This window comes from Pelobates fuscus, chromosome 12 (genome assembly GCF_036172605.1).
Source record: "Pelobates fuscus isolate aPelFus1 chromosome 12, aPelFus1.pri, whole genome shotgun sequence".
NCBI lineage: Eukaryota > Metazoa > Chordata > Amphibia > Anura > Pelobatidae > Pelobates > Pelobates fuscus.
Window position 1 is genome coordinate 92,058,456 of NC_086328.1, and position 23,524 is coordinate 92,081,979.

The 23,524-nt window shown below is 44.5% G+C and overlaps 1 protein-coding gene across 1 annotated transcript in view; it reads right to left on the bottom strand.

The window, feature by feature from the left end:
- LOC134579091 (sulfotransferase 1 family member D1-like) overlaps positions 1 to 23,524 on the bottom strand; it is a 59,719-nt gene that overhangs the window by 6,215 nt on the left and 29,980 nt on the right. The window contains exons 4-7 of the mRNA XM_063438254.1: positions 8,753 to 8,850; positions 6,803 to 6,929; positions 6,628 to 6,722; positions 4,699 to 4,879 (exon numbers count right to left, since the gene is read on the bottom strand). Of these exons, the coding sequence (XP_063294324.1) occupies positions 4,699 to 4,879; positions 6,628 to 6,722; positions 6,803 to 6,929; positions 8,753 to 8,850 (501 nt within the window). The remainder of the gene's footprint in view (positions 1 to 4,698; positions 4,880 to 6,627; positions 6,723 to 6,802; positions 6,930 to 8,752; positions 8,851 to 23,524) is intronic.

The window sequence follows — 23,524 nt, forward strand, 5'->3', positions numbered from 1 at the left end:
CGTACGGTGTGATGATGATGATGTTGTACCCGCTGCTGCTTCCTTTGCTGAGTTGTCAGATACAAGTGAAGCGGTTGATGATGACGATGCATCCATGGATGTCACGTGGGTGCCCGCTCGGCAAGAAGAAGAACAGGATGAAAGTTCAGATGGGGAGACAGAGAGGAGGAGGAGGAGGAGGAGACGAGTTGGAAGCAGGGGGAGGTCGTTGCAAGGAGCTAGTGGCACAGTCAGACAGCATGCATCGGCACCCGGGGTCAGCCCGACAGCACACCAATCAACGCATGCTGTGTCCACCACCAGAATGCCGTTATTGCAGAGCTCAGCAGTGTGGCTTTTTTTTGTGTGTCTGCCTCTGACAACAGCGATGCCATTTGCAACCTGTGCCAAAAGAAACTAAGTCATGGGAAGTCCAACACCCACCTATGTACAACTGCTTTGCGTAGGCACATGATCGCACATCACAAATGCCTATGGGATCAACACATGAGTACAAGCAGCACACAAACTCAAAGCCGCCATCCTCCTCCTGGTCCAGCATCTTCAGCCACGTCAACCACTGCTGTCCTCCTTGCCCCCTCTCAACCATCCGCCACTCCGTCTCTCGCCTTGAGCAGTTCCCGCTCATCTGCCCACAGTCAGGTGTCTGTCAAGGACATGTTTGAGCGTAAGAAGCCAATGTCAGAAAGTCACCCCCTTGCCCAGCGTCTGACAGCTGGCTTGTCTGAACTATTAGCCCGCCAGCTTTTACCATACAAGTTGGTGGAGTCTGAGGCGTTCAAAAAATGTTTGGCTATTGGGATACCGCAGTGGAAGGTACCCGGACGAAATTTCTTTGCACAAAAGGCAATCCCCAACCTGTACTCGATTGTGTAAAAGGAAGTAATGGCATGTCTGGCACACAGTTTTGGGGCAAGGGTCCATCTGACCACTGATACCTGGTCTGCAAAGCATGGTCAGGGCAGGTATATCACCTACACTGCGCATTGGGTAAACCTGCTGATGGCTGCCAAGCATGGAATGCGTGGCTCTGCAGAGGAGTTGGTGACACCGCCACGACTTGCAGGCAGGCCTGCTGCAACCTCCTCTACTCCTCCTACTCCATCCTCTTCCATAACCTCCTCGGCTGAGTCCTCTTCTGCTGCTGCGTCTTGCTCCACATCAACGGCACCCCCCCAGCTCCCCAGGTACTATTCCACATCACGGATATGGCAGTGTCACGCCGTCTTGGGTTTGACTTGCTTGAAAGCAGAGAGTCACACCGGACAAGCACTCCTGTCCGCCCTGAACGCACAGGTGGAAAAGTGGCTGACTCCGCAGCAACTGGATATCGGCAAAGTGGTTTGTGACAACAGAACAAATTTGTTAGCGGCATTGAAGTTGGGCAAGTTGACACACATGTGCCGTGCATGGCACATGTGTGTAATCTGATCGTACAACGCTTTGTGCAGAAGTACACAGGCTTACAGGACGTCCTGAAGCAGGCCAGGAAGGTGTGTGGCCATTTTAGGCATTCCTACACGGCCATGGCGCACTTTGCCGATATCCAGCGGCGAAACAACATGCCAGTGAGGCGCTTGATTTGCGACAGCCCGACATGTTGGAATTCAACACTGCTAATGTTCGACCGCCTGCTCCAACAAGAAAAAGCTGTTAATAAATATTTGTATGACCGGGGTGCTAGGACAGCCTCTGGGGAGCTGGGATTTTTTTTGCCACGTTACTGGACGCTCATGCGCAATGCCTGTAGGCTCATGCGTCCTTTTGAAGAGTGCTGGATCAGGCCGTAGATGAGCGTGAAGAGGAAGAGTTGTGGTCACCATCACCACCAGAAACAGCCTTATCAGCATCGCTTGCTGGACCTGCGGCAACGCTGGAAGAGGATTGTGAGGAAGAGGAGTCAGAGGAGGAATGTGGCTTTGAGGAGGAGGAGGAGGAGGAAGACCAACCACAACAGGCATCCCAGGGTGCTAGTTGTCACCTATCTGGTACCCGTGGTGTTGTTCGTGGCTGGGGGGGAAGAACATACCTTCATTGAGATCACTGAGGAGGAGGAACGGGAAATGAGTAGCTCGGCATCCAACCTTGTGCAAATGGGGTCTTTCATGCTGTCGTGCCTGTTGAGGGACCCTCGTATAAAAAGGCTGAAGGAGAATGACCTGTACTGGGTGTCCACGCTACTAGACCCCCGGTATAAGCAGAAAGTGCCTGAAATGTTACCGAATTACAACAAGTCGGAAAGGATGCAGCATTTGCAAAATAAATTAAAAAGTATGCTTTACACAGCGTATAAGGGTGATGTCACAGCACAACGGGAATCTAACAGGGGAAGAGGTGAAAGTCATCCTCCTCCTCCCACGACCACGCCGGCAAGGACAGGACGCTTTAAAGACGTGTTGTTGATGGAGGACATGCGGAGCTTTTTAAGTCCTACGCATCGCCACAGCCCTTCGAGATCCACCCTCAGAGAATGACTTGACCGACAGGTAGCAGACTACCTCGCCTTAACTGCAGATATCGACACTCTGAGGAGCGATGAACCCCTTGACTACTGGTTGTGCAGGCTTGACCTGTGGCCTGAGCTATCCCAATTTGCGATAGAACTTCTGGCCTTCCCCGCTTCAAGTGTCCTGTCAGAAAGGACCTTCAGTGCAGCAGGAGGTATTGTCACTGAGAAGAGAAGTCGCCTAGGTCAAAAAAGTCTAGATTACCTCACCTTTATTAAGATGAATGAGGGATGGATCCCGAAGGGACTGACAGTGGGCGATACAGTCGACTAAAAAACGCCTGATGAGATGAGCTGCCTTGGGCTAAAAATGGTCCACACGCTGCTGTATTTTAGCTCTGAATGCCGGTTGACTTGCGTGACTTATCCGCCACCAACTAGGGTTCAAGCCGCAATGTTTTAGGGCACTTTCTGCCTGGGAAACAAACATCAATTTTTATGGCCGCTGCTACAGCAGCGGCTGCAACAATACCTAATTTTTCAGGCATGTGTACATGCCTAATTTTTCGGCCCTCTGGTGCTGCACTGTGGCTTCAAAAACCAAACAAAAAAAAGGCACATAACAGGGATTAAACTGATAGGAATAGGGCTACTTAACACACCACTCCTATCTGGTGGCACATTAGATTGCACGCGCAGTGCCCCAAATTTGAAGTAGGAGGACCGACCAAGCATCTTTTTCCATCTCCCGGTTCCTAAAATCGATGCCATATACACGTCCCCTGATAGGGCGCCAGCTCGTTATTCTCTTGGGCGCCAGCTCGTTATTCTCTTTTTCACTTCACTAGGGACACTTTACTGCACTATGGGCACTTAGACCCACTCTTTGTCTTGCACTCTGTTATTCCTAGCCAGCATCTGTGATGGGAAATCAGGCAGTCATCTAAATGTTTAGATTGAGCTTTAGCTTAGAACACCCTTGAAGGTGTTTAAGGAGATTAGGGCTAGTTTAGAGGATTCTTCTTAGACCTCTCTGAGTCTTTATAGCCCTTCTACCTATCCAGCATTTCTGGAAACTAGCTAAGAGAAAGGGTGTCTGTGTGTCTGTGATACATTTAACTTTATATCACCTTATTGACACTTTATCACTCCGGTCTCCATACTCTCTGCCTATACCCATCTATTTAGAAGGAATTTCCTTGCCCCTGCCAATATTATATAATAGGTAATAGTATTACCATTATTACACAATTAGGTCTCTGAGGATAGGTGTCAATCCATATCTGCCAAGTGACCCTATGTAGGGGGAACAGTCCCTATTCTGCTCTGTGTCAGTGTGTATCAGGGGCACTGAGGACAGGTGTCAATCCATATCTGCCAAGTGACCCTATGTAGGGGGAACAGTCTCTATTCTGCTCTGTGTCAGTGTGTATCATGATCTCTGAGGACAGGTGTCAATCCATATCTGCCAAGTGACCCTATGTAGGGGGAACAGTCTCTATTCTGCTCTGTGTCAGTGTGTATCATGGTCTCTGAGGACAGGTGTCAATCCATATCTGCCAAGTGACCCTATGTAGGGGGAACAGTCCCTATTCTGCTCTGTGTCATTGTGTATCAGGGGCTCTGAGGACAGGTGTCAATCCATATCTGCCAAGTGACCCTATGTAGGGGGAACAGTCTCTATTCTGCTCTGTGTCAGTGTATATCATGGTCTCTGAGGACCGGTGTCAATCCATACCTGCCAAGTGACCCTATGTAGGGTGAACAGTCCCTATTCTGCTCTGTGTCAGTGTGTATCAGGGTCTCTGAGGACAGGTGTCAATTCATATGTCAAGGTGTCAATATGTCATATGTCAGGTGTCAATCCATATCCATTGTGATTTAGGAATGTTAGGTGATTTATGCCCTTTATGGATTAAAACCAGACTCTGCATCAACTGTGTAATTTTCCATGGGAGTTTTGCCATGGATCCCCCTCCGGCATGCCACAGTCCAGGTGTTAGTCCCCTTGAAACAACTTTTCCATCACTTTTGTGGCCAGAAAGAGTCCCTGTGGGTTTTAAAATTCGCCTGCCCATTGAAGTCAATGGCGGTTCGCCCGGTTCGCGAACGTTTGCGGAAGTTCCCGTTCACCGTTCGCGAACCGAAAATTTTGTGTTTGCGACATCACTATATATATATATATATATATATATATATATATATATATATATATATATATATATATATAAATAATGATAAAAAATAATTACCCTTTCTTATGAAGGAAGATGTAGACTGGTCCATAAGTTCGTTGGGGATGGTTTTGCAATTTACCATGTCATTATTTTTCATTTCCTGAAAGGATGTGTGATGAACAATCTTCTCTATAACCTCTTCACGCATCTCCTTTTCTAGAAAGTGTAATATTTTCCGAATTTCTCTCTTTGGGTCCTGTAAAGGAATGGAATATTGTAGTTTTTAAATTAGGGAGTAAGAATTTTAAAGGTCATTTGGAGAGAAAAATTAACCAACATACAAAATGTTGAAATGTTTGGAATTTGCATTAGATTCCATTTTCATGGTATTAAGTGTGCAAAAGTAAAACGAAACATTTAATATTTTGCTCTCGCTTTTATTTCTTCTCCTTAGATGACTTCACTAATCATAGCGGGTGTACAGCTATATGCCCACAGTAGCATTTCCCATCTTATTTTCCATGTAATGAACTGGTGCTAGATATACACAAGAGTTAGGCTGTGTAGTACTTTCCATATGATGCCTAGTTTTATAAGTGGTGCAATGATAATAGTGCAACATTAATAGGAAATCCTAGAAACATGTGAACTTACTACTACTCTGACCATTCTCACTTAAATGCTGCCCTTTTTTGCAACTGAAAAATAAGTTAATCATCATTCCAGCTGCCTTTATTTCAGCACTGATGTTAAATATGGATGCTACATAATCCAAATCAATTGTGGTCTATTGTCTTCCTGGTTCTAAGTAGCCTGTAAACATCTTCGTCATTCTGTTAGTTTTTTCCTCTTTTGTTGTTTGTTTTTTTTGCTTGTTTGACTGCATTGCCTCTGCTTGTTTGTCCACTTTGGCCTACTTCTGTTTTTTTTCCGTTGACTTTGTTAACCCATAAGTGGGTGCTCTGTCTTTGTGTTTCATAAGAGTTTATTTGTCAAGTCTGGATCCCCATAGCACACAAGGCCCCATTTTGGCTGAATATCATTAGCGTGGAATCAACTTCTTTACACAACATAGACATAAAAAGAATACGCTTTTAAAGAAAAATAAATAAATGTAAAAATAATGTTAAGCATAAGAAGGAACAGAGACTTGATATATGTCCCCCTATCCAAGAGCTTCTCCTCATATGGGGAAGTGAATTCCCCCCTGCTGGTAATAATCAGCTAAAACGGGTCTGCTTGTTCCACAGGGCATATGGACTTTAAAGAGTGTAGCTTTGACTAAATAGTGTTTTTGAGTAGAAGTACACAGTCCATGCTGCAAGCACATTTAAGATATGAATATGTTACGCTGCTAAATGTACTGTTTACTTTTTAATTGATGAACTATTCTAGGGGCCAATCCATACATTTTACTGCCATTTCCATCCTCACTTATATCCTTACATTCACACAAAATGTAACTATGTTTTTTTTTTCCATCTTTACTACTTAAAGGACCACTCCAGCCTGATAACTTAATCTCAATTAAGTAATTATGAGACCTTCAGTTCCTAGGCTCCGTCTTACCATTTCAGAATGGTTTAAATCCAAAGTTCTGTCCCTGGGCACCCATTAGGTCACCTCCTCTCTCTCCAATAGGCAGCTCAGCTAATAGGTAAACAATAGCATTTAAGGTCCGTAATAGGCATAAAATACCAGCTCTAGACCATGGGAGAGCAGAGCGAGGGAGAAATTCAAAGGTCTGAATTGGACACACAGGCCTGAAAGCTGCTTCCAATTTGGCTACCATGGATAATGCCTTGTTAATGTAAGTATGTAAGAACCCACCAAAATGGATATATATGAATCTCTATGTCATTCATCTATTTTTGGGCAGTGTTTATAGATTTATAATCTGCATTATGTGTTTGTGTTCTTCGCCAATTAACATATGCAAGTTTAGGATAGTGCTTTCTTCTAAAGAGGGAATTTCTCCATGCAAGGTGTTTTCTTATTTGATACCTCTTTCATATCTTCATAGAATAGATAAAGGATTCGATAGTCGTTTCTCTTTTCCCACCAACCTATCACGTGATCGTACCAGGAACTATAGCCCACTGAAAGAAAAAATGGGAGAGTGTCAGTGCTTAGGAAATCTTGTTTTTCCGCACTTACATATTTATTTCTACGTTCTTACCATCCCCCTTTATGTAGTCATCTAAGAATTTATCCCATGGACCTGGATCAGGCAAAGCTTTAACCATCTTGTGGAAGTAGAAGTATGAAACTGCTACATCCTTGGCATTTCGAGCAACATAAATAACCTTTTGAGGAAGTAAAATTAATCAGAATAGAGAAAGGTTATAAAAAAAAATTGTAAAGTGCCATTGTGTTTTAAATAAACAATGTGACAAAGTAAAAAAAATAAACCGAAATTTTTTGCAAGAATTTACAGTAGAAAAGAGTGGTGCTGAAGTAATACTTGCTTTATGTATATTTGATACAAAGTGCATAAAGTGGTCCACATCCTGTAACTATCTCTGAAGAAAACCTGTTTGCAACAAGTTATAGGCAGTAGCTGAAAATTATAGTTGCAAGAGAGAGAGGCACATGTGGAGTTTTAAAGGGCATATAGTTTGGCAGTTTTGTAAGACAACGTTTTCAGTACCGTGCAAAAAATCCCAAAACAATATACATACTTGCCTTGATTACTTAAAGGGATTCTATAGGCACTCAAACAACTTTAGCTTGATAAAGCATGCCCCTGAAGTCTCACGCATGATCGACACTCCCAAACTGCTTCACTAAGCTAAAGATGTTTTGATGCCGATAGTGTACTTTAATTAAATTTAAGAGCAACATCAGGAAATTTGGTTATAAAGGAATATTTGCGTATATAAGAAATAATAGTTACAATCTCAGGCCTCCAACAGTCAAAGTTTTGTCCATAGGAAAATAATTGGAAATTGCCGAGCTCCTGGACCGTTGGTATGCAGGGCTGCCATCAAAACACTTGGGGCCACTTACAAATCTAGGGACTGGGCCCCCACCCATACACACATACTCACACACATGCACCATGACACATAGATGCCACTCACACATATACATTACAGACATACAGATACCACTTATACATATATGCATTCCAGACACACCCAAAGGTACACACACATACCCAGATACAAGCTGCCAGACAGATACACCCACAGATACCAATACACACTCGCAAAGAGACACACACTATGCCTCCCAAGATGTCAAATGAACAAAGAGGGATACTGTAATTTTAGTGATGTAAAAAGGGTTGGGGCTAGAGGACGGGTTGTTCTGACTTACTGATTACAAATTATACATTCAGACACACCAACTATATCTAGAAAAGTCAAACATTAGGATAGAACAGAAGGACAGAAAGATTTTGGCCCAAAACAGGGACTGTTTTCCCAAGTAGGGACACTTGGGAGTATGCACATATTGACAAACATACACACACACCTACTGCCAGACACACACACTGACAAAGATACATACATACACACTGATAGAAACACACACATTTAAAATGTCTTAGCTACCCACCTCTTTGCCCACAAGGTTCATTGTAGCCCATTGGAGACCTGGCTCTGAGCTGTGCAGAGAGAGCTGTGCTGGCGTGTTACTCTCCTCCCGTGCTGAATTTTTTGAGCACTGAAAGGAAGTGAATTGATATCACTTCCTCCCAATGCGCCAATGCTCAGAATGAATGGGTAGAGGCTGTACTTGTAAGGGGCTCATGTTGTCATAGACCTGCAGTACGATTCCCAACCAGACAACATAGTGTTACAGGGTCCTTCCGGGCCACAGATCACAGCCTGGCTTGCATGCCTCTGATGGCAGCCCCGTTGCTATGTTTTCAGGACAGAATTAGGAAGTACCGGAATAGTCTTCTAGTGGGGGTGTTTAAAAATATGGCAGGACAGGAATTTAGCTATCATAAAGGACATAAAAGCAAGAAAACTACATGCTTTTAGAAACATCCAGAGTAAACTCTGATTGGCTCTTAAATGTTACTAAAATATGTGTTCCTATCCAATTTATAGAAAGTAATTCAATGTTCACACAATAGGTAATATAAAATATAAGGCCTTGAAGAATACTCCGATACCTTGCAGTTTTTTTCCCAAAATGAGTCGGGCATCAGCTTAATGGGGAGATGTGTTTTTACTAGCCTTGGAGAAGGTGTAGCGTCAAGTTGTTCTACACCTAATGAAAAAAAAAAAAAAACACCTTAAATACAAGAAAAAAAAATAGCATGCCAATGAAAATGAAATAAAAGTTTAGTATTCCGGTCCAAACCAAGTGTACCATTCAAGTACTCACTGTTCTTGGGTTGCAAAGGGTGAGGTCAGTCCCAGGTAATAATACAAAGTAAACAGGAACAGCCGGAAATATAAAATGTTACAGGCGATTAAGATCACCAGCATACAGCTGCATAACAGTATGGATCTTACATAAGAAATGTCATAAGCTGAACTGGCACACAAGAAAAAAACACCTCATTATAGTTATACAAAAGAATTAGGGTGGTTTGATCAACGAGAGAAAAGGCTGCATAATCAGAGCGTTTCGCACCCGAGATCCCTAAAAAGCACTGTAACAAGCTTCTTCCCCGACATCCCCTGCAGCAACCTGCCGGGAATGCTGACAGAACAGTTCCAGAACATGACCAGTCGCAAAGTGACCAAAAAACATAAGGGTAACGCACCTTCTATGGCAGACATGCAGGAAACAGAGGCCCTCACCCCTCACCTTCCAAGATGGTGCCAGCCGGGCCCACTCTGTCTCCCCGGGCTCACCAGACTCAGCTTGCCACTCACATCCAGACTGAACAGGGGCCATAGTCTGCTCCTTAGCTGAGGTAAAAAGCTTCCTGGCAGCGGAGATTGAGAGGACAGCACATGAGGTGAAAGCAGAAATACAGGCTGCGGGAGCCCAAACAGACGCCTTAGAGCAACACATGGAGCACGTGGTGATGGCGCACAATGGAGCAGCCATACTGACCAACATGCTCCTAGACAGAGTCACAGAGCTCGAGCTGGAAATGGAGGACACTTCCAACAGGTCCAGAAGAAATATCATGAGGATAAAGGGCCTGCCAGAGAGCATAAGGGACACTGACCTGGAACACACTCTGCTCACCTGTTTCAGGGAACGCCTGCCTGACATACCAGACCAGCTATGGCTCATTAATAGGGTCCATAGGGCCCTGCGGGCAAAGGCCCTTCCAAACGGCCCACCCATCTGGGATATCTGGGAAGCGGACAAAAGAAGCTCAATATGTGTCACTCTCCAGGAGCAACCGTACGAAGTGCTCATGAGGTGGTACACAACACCAGAGAAACTTTTCCGCATGGGTAAAACAACCACAGATGAATGCTGAAGAGAATGTCGTAACAAAGGCACTTTTGTACACATGTGGTGGAACTGCCCAAAAAAGCTAGTTTCTGGGTTCTAGTCAGAGACCTCCTTACAGCGGTGATGCAAAGACAAATAGATGTAGAGCCCTGGACTAGTGATGTCCCGAACGGTTCACTGGCGAATAGTTCCTGGCGAACATAGCTTGTTCGCGTTCGCCACGGACGGCGAACATATGCGATGTTCGGTCCGCCCCCTATTCGTCATCATTGAGTAAACTTTGACCCTGTACCTCACAGTCAGCAGACACATTCCAGCCAATCAGCAGCAGACCCTCCCTCCCAGACCCTCCCACCTCCTAGACAGCATACAATTTAGATTAATTCTGAAGCTGCATTCTTTTTTTTGTATTCTTTTTTTTTTTTTTTTAGACAGAAGTGTTTGAGCATGCTAGGCTGAACGTGCGTATATCATGGCTAGTTGCACTGTGGTATGAGTATATAGCAGTACATTGTTGTGAAAGATGGCTGTCATGTTTAGGGTGTAGCTTGCACGTCAGAGGCGGCTCTCTAATTAGGCGGTTTAGGCACCCCCACCAGCCTCAGCACCCCCCACCACCCTCAGCCTCACCACCCCCCACCACCCTAAGCCTCACCACCCCACCATCCTCAGCATCACCCTCCCTCACCACCCTCAGCATAACCCCCCTCACCATCACCCCCCACCCCAACCACCCGCAGCATCACCCCCTCACCATCCTCAGCATCACCCCCCACCACCCTCAGCCTCACCCCCACCCCCTCAGCCTCACCCCCTCACCACCCTCACCACCCTCACCATCAACCCCCTCCTTCTCACATCACCCCCTCCTTCTCACATCACATCACCCCCCTCCCTCTCACATCGTTCCCCTCACTCTCACATCAACCCCCCCTCACATCAACCCCCCCTCACTCTCACATCACCCCCCCTCCTTCTCACATCACCCCCGCTCACTCGCACCATCACCCCCCTTTCCCTCACACCATCACCGGCCATACACACAACACACTTCAGTCTCAGACAAAAGCGCAAACATGCTCACAGAGACATACATTCTCACACACAAGGATACTCTCTGTCAGACACACTCTCAGGCACATACACAGGCAAACTGTGCATCAATGTGTATATGTGACACTTTTTTGTTAGTGGGGCCTCATGTTTGAGTTTCGCCTAAGGCCTCATAAAGTCTAGAGCCGCCTCTGTTGCACGTTATCAACTGTGTATTTATATCAGCAGCTCCACCACTAGTTATAAATCAAGTGTGAGTCGCCCCATGAGATGAGACTAGTGAATAACATAATACATGAACGGTTAAGGTAAAGGCATGTAAGGAACTACGACAATAAACTCTTTAGGAGGTGAAATAATGACATGTTTAAACGCTTGCTACTTTACGATTAGTTAATGTGCAGAGAGCAGTTCATGTGATCAAAGGCATGGTGTGGAGGATCGGCTATAGTGGGACATGCTTGGCAGGCTGCTGTTTACTGCATGTGCTCATCCGATCCCTTCTGGGCGCCAGGTGCAGACCCTGGGAGTCCCTGATACCTGGAACAACAAAGGCAAGTCTCTGGCTGAGTGCCGGGTTCGCGGCTTGAGGTGGTGGAAGCTTGTTTTGTCGGGTGGTCGGATCTGTCCCGGTGGTGCTTCACGTCCGGTGCGGGATTGTGGTGGCTTGAGGTGGAGGCGAGTGCTTGACGTGGGGCAGGCTCTGCATTTCTGTTTGTGCCTCCGGTCCCGTCTTCGACGCCTTTTGCGTTGGTGGATTTTAATGGAGACTGCTTCGCTTAGCTGTGGTGGAGCTTGTTGGGGCTGTGGTGGAGCTTGTTGGGGCTTCCTGCTTGTTATTTGCTTCCAAAACTGATTAAAGAGTCTGTCCAGCTTAGACTCAATATCCTGCCATGCTTTGCTGGTACCAGGAGGACACGCGGCTGCCGCCATATTGGGAGAGTCGCAGATGAGTATGTCAGCTTGGGCGGCTGTGCTCTGTGCGTCCATTAGCTCCAGACAACCTCTCAGGGGTGGACCGGGATAACCCCCACCGGTCCGAGGGGGGGGGGGGGGGGGTAACGGAGCTCCTGCCGGGAAGAAGGATCAGGAGATCGGCTGCTTCTCCCGCCCGGTGAGCACCAGGCCACACTTGCCATGCGGAGGTAAGTAAGACTCTGTCGAGTTGCTGACCGCTATTAGGCGGGTCATCCCCTTCTGGGGTGAAATTCGCTTGTTGATAGCTGCTTAAAGTGAGATATTGAGGGAGCTCACACGAAGTGCGTCTTTCCTCCATGACAGCTAGGCCCCGCCCTCCGGAAGCTGCATTCTTAGTGAGAGGAGGGACAGTGTAGCTGCTGCTGATTTAATAGGGAAATCGATAGCTTGGCTAGTGTATTCAGTGTCTACTACAGTCCTGAAGGACTCATCTGGTCTCTGCTGTAAGGACAGCACCCCAAAAAGCCCTTTTTAGGGCTAGAACATCAGTCTGCTTTTTTTTTCTTTTTTCCCGTGTAATCTAATTGCAGTTGCCTGCCTGCCAGCGTGTGTGTCAGGCTCACAGTGTATACTGTGCCCACTTGCCCAGTGCTACCACTCATATCTGGTGTCACAATAGCTTGCATTTAAAAAAAACAAAACTTTTTTGACTGTAATATAATAGCAGTCAGTTTCCTTCACAGGTGTGCGTTTCAGGGCGTGCCAGGGCACAGTGTCACACCAGTGCAACTCATATCTGGTGTAACAGTAGTGTACATTTAAAAAAAAAAAAAATACAGGGGGCTTGTTGTCACCTTTCAGGGACCCTTGGTGTTGTACGTGGCTGGGTGGAGGAAGAGACCTTCAATGACATCAGTGAGGACAAGGAACGGGACATGGCTAGCTTGGTATCCAACCTTGTGCAAATGGGGAGTTTGCGGTTGTGCAAATGGACTGTTTGCGGTTGTTTGCGGTGCGTTAAACGGGGAGTTTGGTCTGTCACTGTGAAGCGGTCGTAACCCTTACACTACCTAATCGATACAACATCATACCTGATGGGTTTTTTTGGGGGTTTTTTTTTTAATTCTTTATTTTTTGCGTGCATGAAAATATAACAAGTGGGCTCGTCATGCCCCAACAGCTTTGACAAGCATACAAACAAACATTTGACAGTTGGTTGGCATGTAGAATATTTTGCACAATTTTTTTTTTTTTAGGTTAGTAGTCGATTAAACTATACTGCATAAGTTTGCATAGTATGGTAGGTTAAGTTTAACTGTTGCTGTAGATTAGTTACTGAGTACTAGAGAATAGAATTCTATACATGCTTATGTAATTAGTAGACATATTTAAGCATAGCCTTTGTCTGAGTGTACTGATGGTTAATATAGATATTAGTATACAGGCTAGTAATGTTTGTCCACAGAGAGGTCAAACGGATTAAAGTAGATTTGTAGATAGGAGAGAGGAATCAGCTTAACATTGCATTAAGGCACATTTAATTATACAACATTAGACTGGCATCCTGTAGCTGCTGAAAAGTGACAGGAGCCGCTCCCACTGAGTGCAGCTCAAACCTTGAGAGAGAGTCCCTTTGGCAGTTTGTGCTGCGGCAGTTCATGCTAGTTCAATTCTCGACCTGCAGAGTGTGTGGCATGGTAGTAATAAGCCCCTCGTGTTCGCCGGTGAGAGGGTTAAGTGCTCTCCCCTTGTGAGGTTCCATTGTGTGGTTCTCAGCTGGACGTAGTCGGAGTGCTGTGTTGTCTTGCAGGTCGGCGGGAGTAGCAGCCTTGCCTATTGATGGACCGGGTGTCGAGTCCAGATTGCTCGTTGCCGCGGGCGCTGGGGATCCCCTTCTGTGGGTGGGTAAGTAGGTGGCTACGGTTGCTTTTCTGGACAGCCTCTAGGTAGTAGTGTAGCCTTGTTCTGGTTGCGCCGCCATTTTCAGGATGCCTCCCGTTTCCGCCATTTTGGTCGTGGGGAGCCCTCTCAGGCACAAGCACTACAGGCCGTGGAGGCAGTCTCCTGGGACCGTGATGACCCCCCCGGTCCAACGGGGGGGGATACGGGGCCCTTACCGCATGGCATCGGAGTTCCGAAGGAAAACCGCAGGGCAGAATAGCGAGGTGGCGGCCGTCCGCCTAACTCACCGCTCGGGTAGGCCTCAGATGGAGCTGCGCTTATGTGCCTTCTCAGGGGTCAAAACGCTTGAAGTCCGAGTAGCCTCAGCTCCAGCACCTCCTTGCCCTCAGGACCGTTGCTGCCCAACCGCAGGTGAGTAGTTTATTTGCTTTTTTTGAGCATAATTATCACGTTATTCCAAACAATTTAGGAATGTTAGGTGATTTATGCCCTTTATGGATTAAAACCAGACTCTGCATCAACTATGTAATTTTCCATGGGAGTTTTGCCATGTATCCCCCTCCGGCATGCCACAGTCCAGGTTTTAGTCCCCTTGAAACAACTTTTCCATCACTATTGTGGCCAGAAAAATTGTCCCTGTGGGTTTTAAAATTCGCCTGCCTATTGAAGTCTATGGCGGTTCGCCTGGTTCGCCCGTTCGCGAACATTTGCGGAAGTTCGCGTTCGCTGTTCGCGAATGGAAAATTTTATGTTCGCGACATCACTACCCTGGACATTTCTGTGATCCAGTCCAGTAACGGACCTGACCACCAAACGAAAAAAGCTGCATAACAATATCACGTTGGCAGCAAAACCGACAATAGTTCAATCCTGGCTCAACAGCACCATACCCACCATATACCAGGCCATTCTCAAAATAAAAGATATCTACCTTATGGAAAAACTAACAGCTCAGGTTAGAAACATCGAGCTGGCGTTCACAAAGATCTGGCAACCCTGGGAGGAATATCTAGAATGCTAAAAGCCCAGAGGTAATGGGAAAATGGGTTTGCCTTTGACAAACAGAGGTTCCTCACGTGTATGTCTAAACTAAGGAGCCAGGATCCATCGCTCCCTCGCTTTCCATCTCAACTCCCCCCCACAATTGTCTCCTCCTCCTTCCTACAGCTTACCTCTCCCCCCTCATCCTCCCTCTACCTTTTCTTCTTCACAACTCCAGATAAACCAAAGTAAAAACTGAGACAGGAGATAGTACACGAGGGTCTAAGAGCAGGTACAAGCCTATTTATTGCGGGTGATTAACATGGCCTGCATGTCCGAAATGTAAACATCCCACGAACCTATCCCGCTTTGCTACACCATATACTAGCCGACACCACTACATATCTTGTACCTGATGTATGCATAATGTCATGAAGATGTAACACAACCAAATATATAATCTACTTTGATTGTTAAACTGCATCTATCAAAGACCTGTACACTCTAACCTTTGTGCACTGATACGAGATGCCTAACTATTTGTCATAAATCTACCTGAGCTCAAAAATAAAGTATAAAAAAAAAGAATTAGGGTATGGTAAAAGCCTCAACAGCACATAGGTAAACATTGCCAGTTGTCAAATTAGGACTGCTAGTTGTATCGAATAGCTGTCTAGATTTAGCTCATAAATAACAAGGCATATAACTGTGCTGTTAGAGTAGGATATGCGTATAAACATGAAATAAAAATGTAAAGGAGACCCTTGAAACAAGGGGATCCTGAGAAGCAGCTCTGGACACGGAAAAGGCACTTGAATGCCAGGTAACAGGAAAGGAAGAGAGAATAATAGGTGGGGGAAAGAGAAAGGATAAAACATAACCCTGTACAATCCCCCAAACCTCCTTGATACACAGCTCCTTACAGTGTAGTAGTAATCAGTTGCCCATCATAGGCAATGTTAGAAAGGAGGATCCCAACTCTCGAAATGCCGCCTAAGTAGTACTGCCCGTGGATAACATCCACCAGGACCAAGGCTGTCCTAAAAATCTGAATACCCTGGATAACTCAAGAATCACCGCATACTAACTACCTAAGTGCTACCTAAACAAAGTGAAAAATAAACATAAAAAGAAAAGTAAACGCATGAGCGGCGCAACCAGAACAAGGCTACACTACTACCAGAGCTGCTTCTCAGGATCCCCTTGTTTTTCTGTGTATTTTTCTGGGTTACCCCCTACTCTGCGGCTCTGAGGTAGGCCATGTATAGGGCTATTTTCAATGCTTTGCATGTGTTTTTGTGAAGTTTTGTATCTACCCTATCCATTTTTCTTTTGTAAATAAAAATGTAAGTAAAATAAAAATATAAATTATTAGATTAAATTATGAGAAAGGCAACAGCCACCATCTACGTGTTTTGTTTTACAACTTTATCAAGACTTGATAAAGTTGTAAAACGAAAAATGTAGAAGGTGGCTGTCAAGCTTGGTGTTGGAACCTTTGGAGGCACTTCATTCTTAGTATGGTCACACTATTTTGTTATGTGTTAGGATGTTCCTGTTTCCTTTGTACTAACACTAAAGAACAAAACATCATGTAAATTATATTAAGTTATTGAAGAAAAATATAAATTGTAACACCACAACATTGCTTCTTCATATGCTCACACACATCCGATTTAGTAAAACCAAAGATCAACATAGAAATCTGAACACTGAGAATCGAGATCTGTTTTCTGGTGGCCATACTTCAAGTTCCCAGGTAAATTAGACAGGGTTATTCACAAAAGTGAGAAATATTGGAAATTCAAAGTCTATTTCCAAATTTAGGCCAAAATAGCCAAACTAGAAATATTATCCACACCAGCTTTGCTTTGGCTGAAATCCACTTTGAATTCTTTTCTGCAGGGGAGTGCACATTGTTGGACAGAGTGCCATGCGGCAGATGATTGCTCTGCAGCTGTCCTCTCAGTACCTATAGAGTGAACACTGAGGGGGCTGCTGGGATCCCTCTGCATTGGTGTTCCAGCTCCTTTGCACTCCCTGTACCGATGCTGGAGCTGAAATGAGACATCATCCCAGCCAATGCATCAGTACGTAGCAAAATGGATCTGTGTAATTTTAGTGTATTAGCATGTTATATATTCACAAATGGCTCTCAGACATTGTAGTAAAATAGAACTTCTCTTTACTCAGTACACACACATAATGACATAACACCAAAGAGACTAAACACAACAGAACAAGTGCATAACTTCACTATGCTGCCATCTACTGGAAGGTGGACTGCATAAACCTTAATACATAACACTCCTCCCCCCTAGACCTCAAAGTCTTTGAGATAACTGGGAGGTTTAATATTTAGTCTTGGGCGCCCCAAAACCGTGTTTGGAACTGCTTCACCTGGACCTTCAGTTGTGCCCATCCCTTCTTCCTGTGCTCTGTCAGATGGACCACACAGAACTGGTTCTTCAATAACAACTCCTGGAGAACTGAGACCTGTATCATCCAGTGGTTCCACATCATTTGGTATCACAGAAAACCCAGTATGACTGGGACCGGCAGCAGGCACAATCTCATCACTCCGTTCCCGAATCTGATCGACATGCCTTCGTAATATTCTACCATCAGGAATTCGTACTTTGTATGACAAAGGTCCTGTGGCCATAAGTACTTTTGCAGGTATCCATTTAGGCCCAGAAACATAGTTCCTGACATAGACATCACTGTCAGGTGCAAATACTCTGACAGTAGAAGCATTATAGTTCTTATTGAATTGCAATTCTTGCTTCTCTTGTAACTCAGTTGTCAAATCAGGATGTAAACGATCCAAACAAGTTTTAAGACGCCGGTTCATAAGGAGCTCTGCTGGACTACTACCGGTGCTTGAGCAAGGTGTCACATGTTGTTGCAGAAGGAAATTTGCAAGTCTACGATTCCAATCTCCTTCAATAATTCTCTTTAATGAGTCTTTAGTAGTCTGAACCATACGCTCAGCTTGACCATTTGATGATGGGTGAAATGGTGCAATAGTAACATGTCGAATAAGATTACTTGCCATGAACATTTTGAATTCTGACGAGGTAAATTGTGTTCCATTATCAGACACAATTGTATCTGGCAACCCATGTGTAGCAAACAACCTCCTTAGAATCTTTATGACTGTGACTGAGGTAGCAGATGTAACTGGAACAACTTCTAACCATTTTGAAAAGGAGTCAACAACTAAAAAAAACATCTGTCCGTGAAAAGGGCCAGCAAAATCTATATGTAAACAGGACCACGGTGACCTAGTCACTTCCCAAGGATGTACTGAGGCTTTAGGTGGAGCATGACGAGTAGATTGGCATGGTACACAGTTCTTCACCCACTTTTCAATAACTTCATCCATTTTAGGCCACCAAACATAACTTCTGGCTAAAGCTTTCATGCGAACTATTCCAGGATGTCCTTCATGAAGAGCATGCAATACTCGAGCTTGTCCTGCATTTGGAATTACCACTCTGTTTCCCCATAATAGGCACCCTTTATAGGCAGATAGTTCATGTTGGCGCACTACAAATGGTTTGAACTTGTCTTCCACTTTTGATTTTGGCCACCCCCTCCAAACCCAGTTGAGCACACGGGACAGCAAAGGATCCTTGGCAGACATACAAGCAATGTCACTTGCATGTAACGGAGGGTTTGGAATGGATTCCAACATGAGGACCTCAGACATAGGAGGAACAAGGAAGTCAGGAGAAGGCAAAGGTAATCGGCTTAATCCATCAGCATGTGCGATATCCTTGCCAGGACGATACTTGAACTCACAATCATAGGCATTCAGCAGAAGGGACCACCTGAGCATGCGTGGTGAAATTATTTGAGGAGTGGGAGTATTGCTGGTGAACAGACCCAGTAAAGGTTTATGATCTGTTATAATAGTAAACCTCCGCCCATACAAATAGTCATGAAACTTTTTTACACCGGACACAATAGCTAAAGCCTCCTTGTCAATTTGGGCGTAATTCCTCTCTGTAGTAGATAAAGTCCGTGAATAAAATGCAATAGGAGCCTCAACCCCATTTCTCAAAGTGTGGCTCAATACAGCCCCTATGCCATACGGAGAAGCATCGCAGGTGAGGTTGAGCGGTTTCTCCAAATCATAGTGTACAAGCAAACTGTCAGAAGACAACAGTTTTTTAGCAGCGCTGAAAGCGGTAGTATGAACGTCAGTCCACTTCCATGGAGCATCTTTATCTAGTAGACGATGCAGAGGTTCAGCAACAGTGGCTTTATCAGGCAGAAAAGAATGGTAAAAATTAAGCAACCCTAGGAAAGCTTGCAGTTCTTGTTTGTTTGTTGGAACCGGAGCTCTATGGATAGCTTCAACCTTAGAATCAGTTGGATGAATGCCCTGTGCGTCAACTCGGTAACCAAGGAAATCCACGCTGCTTACACCAAAAACACACTTTTCCTTTTTAAGTTTTAGACCAGCATCAAGAAAACGTTGTAAAACAAGTTGTAGCTGTGCAGCCAATGACTGTATAGAATCTGCTCCAATAAGAACGTCATCAAAATAAGGCACTACACCTGGAAGTCCAGATAAGAGGTCCTCCATTAAATTCTGGAATATGCCAGGAGCAATGGAAACTCCAAACTGCAAACGTCTTGCTCGGAAAGCTCCTTTGTGTGTTATTATCGTTTGTGCATCAGCAGCCTCATCATCCACAGGTAACTGCTGGTAGGCTTGAGCCATATCCAACTTGGCAAATACTTTTCCTTTTGCCAAAGTAGTAAGAATTTGATTAACAGCTGGAATTTGATAGGGATGCTCTTGCAACGCTTTATTTATTGTACATTTGTAGTCAGCACATATTCTGACATCCCCATTTGGTTTCATGACCGGAACTATGGGTGTACACCACTTTGGGTGTGTTATGGGTTCAAGTATGCCTTGTTCCACAAGACGTGTAATCTCAGCATCTATTTTTGGTCTGAGAGCTAATGCAATTTTGCGAGGCTTCATACGAATTGGGGGTACTTTTGAATCTAATACAAAATAAACAGGAGGGCCTTTAAACATGCCAAGACCTTCTTCAAAGACTGCACTAAATTTATCAATCACATTCTGTAGAATATCTGTGGATACATTATTAACTCCAGTTAATGAAATTCCTAAGGGTTCAAACCACTCTCTACCTAGCAAACTTGCTCTTTGTCCCTTAGTAATTATTAAACGTAAATGTCCTCTGAATTTACCATATTTTACTGGTATAAAACAAACCCCTTTAACATCCACAGCCTGTTTGTTGTAGTCCACGAGATGAATATCACAAGGTACTATTGAAGGAGAATTATGAGGCCATAACAATGTAAATGTCTCTTCTGAAATCAAAGAATATGCGCACCCAGAATCTACTTCCATTTTGCACGGAACATCTTGAAGCACAATTTCAGTGTAAATCTTCAGTCCTGATGGTGAATTTTCCACTTTATTCACATAGTCATTTGAGTAAACACCTGCAGTCATTTCACTATCTGAAACGGTTTGTGGAGTATTAAAAGAGTGCACTGTGGTTTGTATTTTATTCACATTCTTATATTTGGTCTGAATTCCACTGGCTTGACTTTGGCAAACTGTCTGTATGTGACCTGTACGTTTACATGTGTGGCAAACTGCATTTCGAAAACGACATGTATTACGCCTGTGTTTTCCACCGCAACTATAACAAGTTCCTTTAAATGGAGCTGTGACATCAGTGTGTGGTGAACAGTGTTTTGATTTAACATCAGTCTTCTTCACTAGATTTACTTCATGTGAGTTATCTTTGCTGGAGAATTGTATCTCTTTTGAATGGACATATGCAGCCTCATTTGCGAGCGCTTCCTCTTGTGCAATAATAAAAGTTAAATTCTGTCTTGCAAGCAGTCTCCTCTGCAGTGCTTCATCTTGCACCCCACACACAAGCCTGTCCCTTAACAAGGATTCTAAGCTGGTACCAAAATTGCAATTTTCAGACAGCCTGCGCAGTCCTGCAATGTATGCTGCAATGCTTTCACCTGGTTTCTGATTTCTTCTATTGAAATGGAAACGCCTCACTGTTTCAGATGGGGTGGGTGCTAAATGATTTTTTAACAGTGCCAGTATTTCTTCAAATGAGTAGTCTTGTGGTTTAGCAGGAGATATCAGTGAGCGAACAATATCAAATGTTTTGGATCCAATAACACTCAGTAACACAGCTCTCTTCTGAATAGCATCCACCACCTTATTAGCTTCCAGGAAAAACACTAACCTGTCAGCATATGAGTCCCATGAGGCTGGATTAGCCAGATCAAATTCCTCCATGTGTCCCAGAGAAGCCATGCTGGAAATATTTGTAGATAAAAGAATTCCAAAAACAAAAAGTTTTACTTCCTCACTCAGGCTGATTTTAATTTCCTGTATATATATTCTGCAGTGTCCATTTATTGGAATCCCATCCTCGTCGCCAGTTTAGTGTATTAGCATGTTATATATTCACAAATGGCTCTCAGACATTGTAGTAAAATAGAACTTCTCTTTACTCAGTACACACACATAATGACATAACACCAAAGAGACTAAACACAACAGAACAAGTGCATAACTTCACTATGCTGCCATCTACTGGAAGGTGGACTGCATAAACCTCAATACATAACAGTAATCAATACAGAGACTGATCCCAGCAGCTGCCCAGTGGACCCCAGGGATGAGGTTCCACTCTAGCTCTCCCTTTCAACATAAGGAAAAATAGGCTAGGTGAACCCCAATGTGATCCCTCCCCTCAATCATATAAAAGGAAAATTAAGTGTGTGTGGATGTCTGTGTGTAGATGAGTGTTTGTGTGGGTTTGTGTGTATATGAATGTGTGTTTGTATGTATGAATCTGTGTGTATATGAGTCAGTGTGTGAAGTCTGTGTATTCATGTGAATTTGTGTTTGTGTATAAGTGTATGTAAATATGAATTACTAAGTATATAAATGTTTATGTGTATCTGATTGTATGTGCATGTAATGTGCATGACAAAAGTGGGTTGGGGAAGTAAAATGAGAGTCAAAAAAATGTATACAGGGGTGGGTAGATGTAAAAATTTGATTTTGCGGTACAATCTAACTTAGATACGCCTCTGGTCCACCCACATGTAAATATTGATGCTGAAACCAATATAGCTATACACTTTATGTTGCCTTTTGATCCACCTCGTTCATACTTTTCCATCCACTTTTTACAAAGAATCCCTGAAAACACCTTTGGGACATTTCATAGTTTTACCTATGCAGCATATATGTTATATAAATTTCCTGACTTTACTTGTATTGACCCTTTGTTTTTTTTGTATACCTTTCCTAATTCTGGTGCACTGACTATGACTTGTTACCATTTATGACATTTGTTACCTATTGGCAAGTATTTGGTTACTGTGGTTAATTTGGTTAATTTTTTTTAATTTTTATTAAAGATTTTTTTTATATTATGGATTTATTGAAAGCGCAGTGTTAAAAGACATATAACATTAAAAACAATGCTATAATTATAAATACAAACTTAAAAAAGTTCAAGCCATATTTTTGCTATAGTGACAACCAGTTATATTGTGAATTTCTTCTACCAACTAGTTAGCTAACCAAAACTGAACAGGAAACAGGAGAACAAGTAGGTTATGTATTATTTAGGTTCAGGGGCGGACTGAGAACCCTGAGGGCCCACGGGCAAAATAAATCAAGGGCCCCCTTACAGGCCCCACCCATGCTCCGTAGCAAGCCCCACCCTTGTCCCGCCTCCAGCCACACCCTACACAATCTTTAGACACAAGGAACAAAAGTGCAATAATCCCCTCAAGGCCCCAGTAGAGACTACAATTGAGGGCTAATGGGCCATGGAGGGGGGGTCTTTCTAGCAGAGGCTATCTCAGTGTTATTTAGAGAGTGTTAGAAAGAATCTACTCGAGTCCCATTAGAGACTACAATGGAGTCTAATGGGGGCCTGGAGGGGGGGTCTCTCCAACACTCTGGTTCCTATTTACAATATAGCAACACAACATAGCTTGCTGATACCTAGGCCAAGTTGGCTCCTCCTACCTTAATTACTGTTGCTGGAAGGCTGTGGGCTTGCTGGCTGCGGCTGGCAGGCTGTGGCTTCCCGGCAGGCTGTGGGCTTGCTGGCTACTGCCGGCAGGCTGTGGGCTTGCTGGCTACTGCCGGCAGGCTGTGGGCTTGCTGGCTACTGCCGGCAGGCTGTGGGCTTGCTGGCTACTGCCGGCAGGCTGTGGGCTTGCTGGCTGTAAGCCTGTGGCTTGTTGTAAGTCTGTGGGCTGGCTACTGGCCTGTGGCTGGCTGCTGGCCTGGCTGGCCTGTGGGCTGGCTAACTGGTGGCTTGGTTGGCTTGTGGGCTGGCTGGCTGGCCTGTGGGCTGGCTACGGGGGCACTTGTAGATTATTTAAAGAAATAATCCATGCACAATAACCACTGCTGCTCTGTGTAGTGGTTATGGTGCCAGGAGGGCCAGGACCCCCTCCCAGAGTAAGTAGTCAAACCGTTTAAGAACAGTTTGAAAACTTACCTGGGGTCTGCTGGGATATGGGGCTGTAGTAGGGTATAGGAGCAGTGGTGCAATGTGTGAGGGGTGCAGTGTGTGTGAAAGGTTCAGTGTGTGTGTGTGTGTGTGTG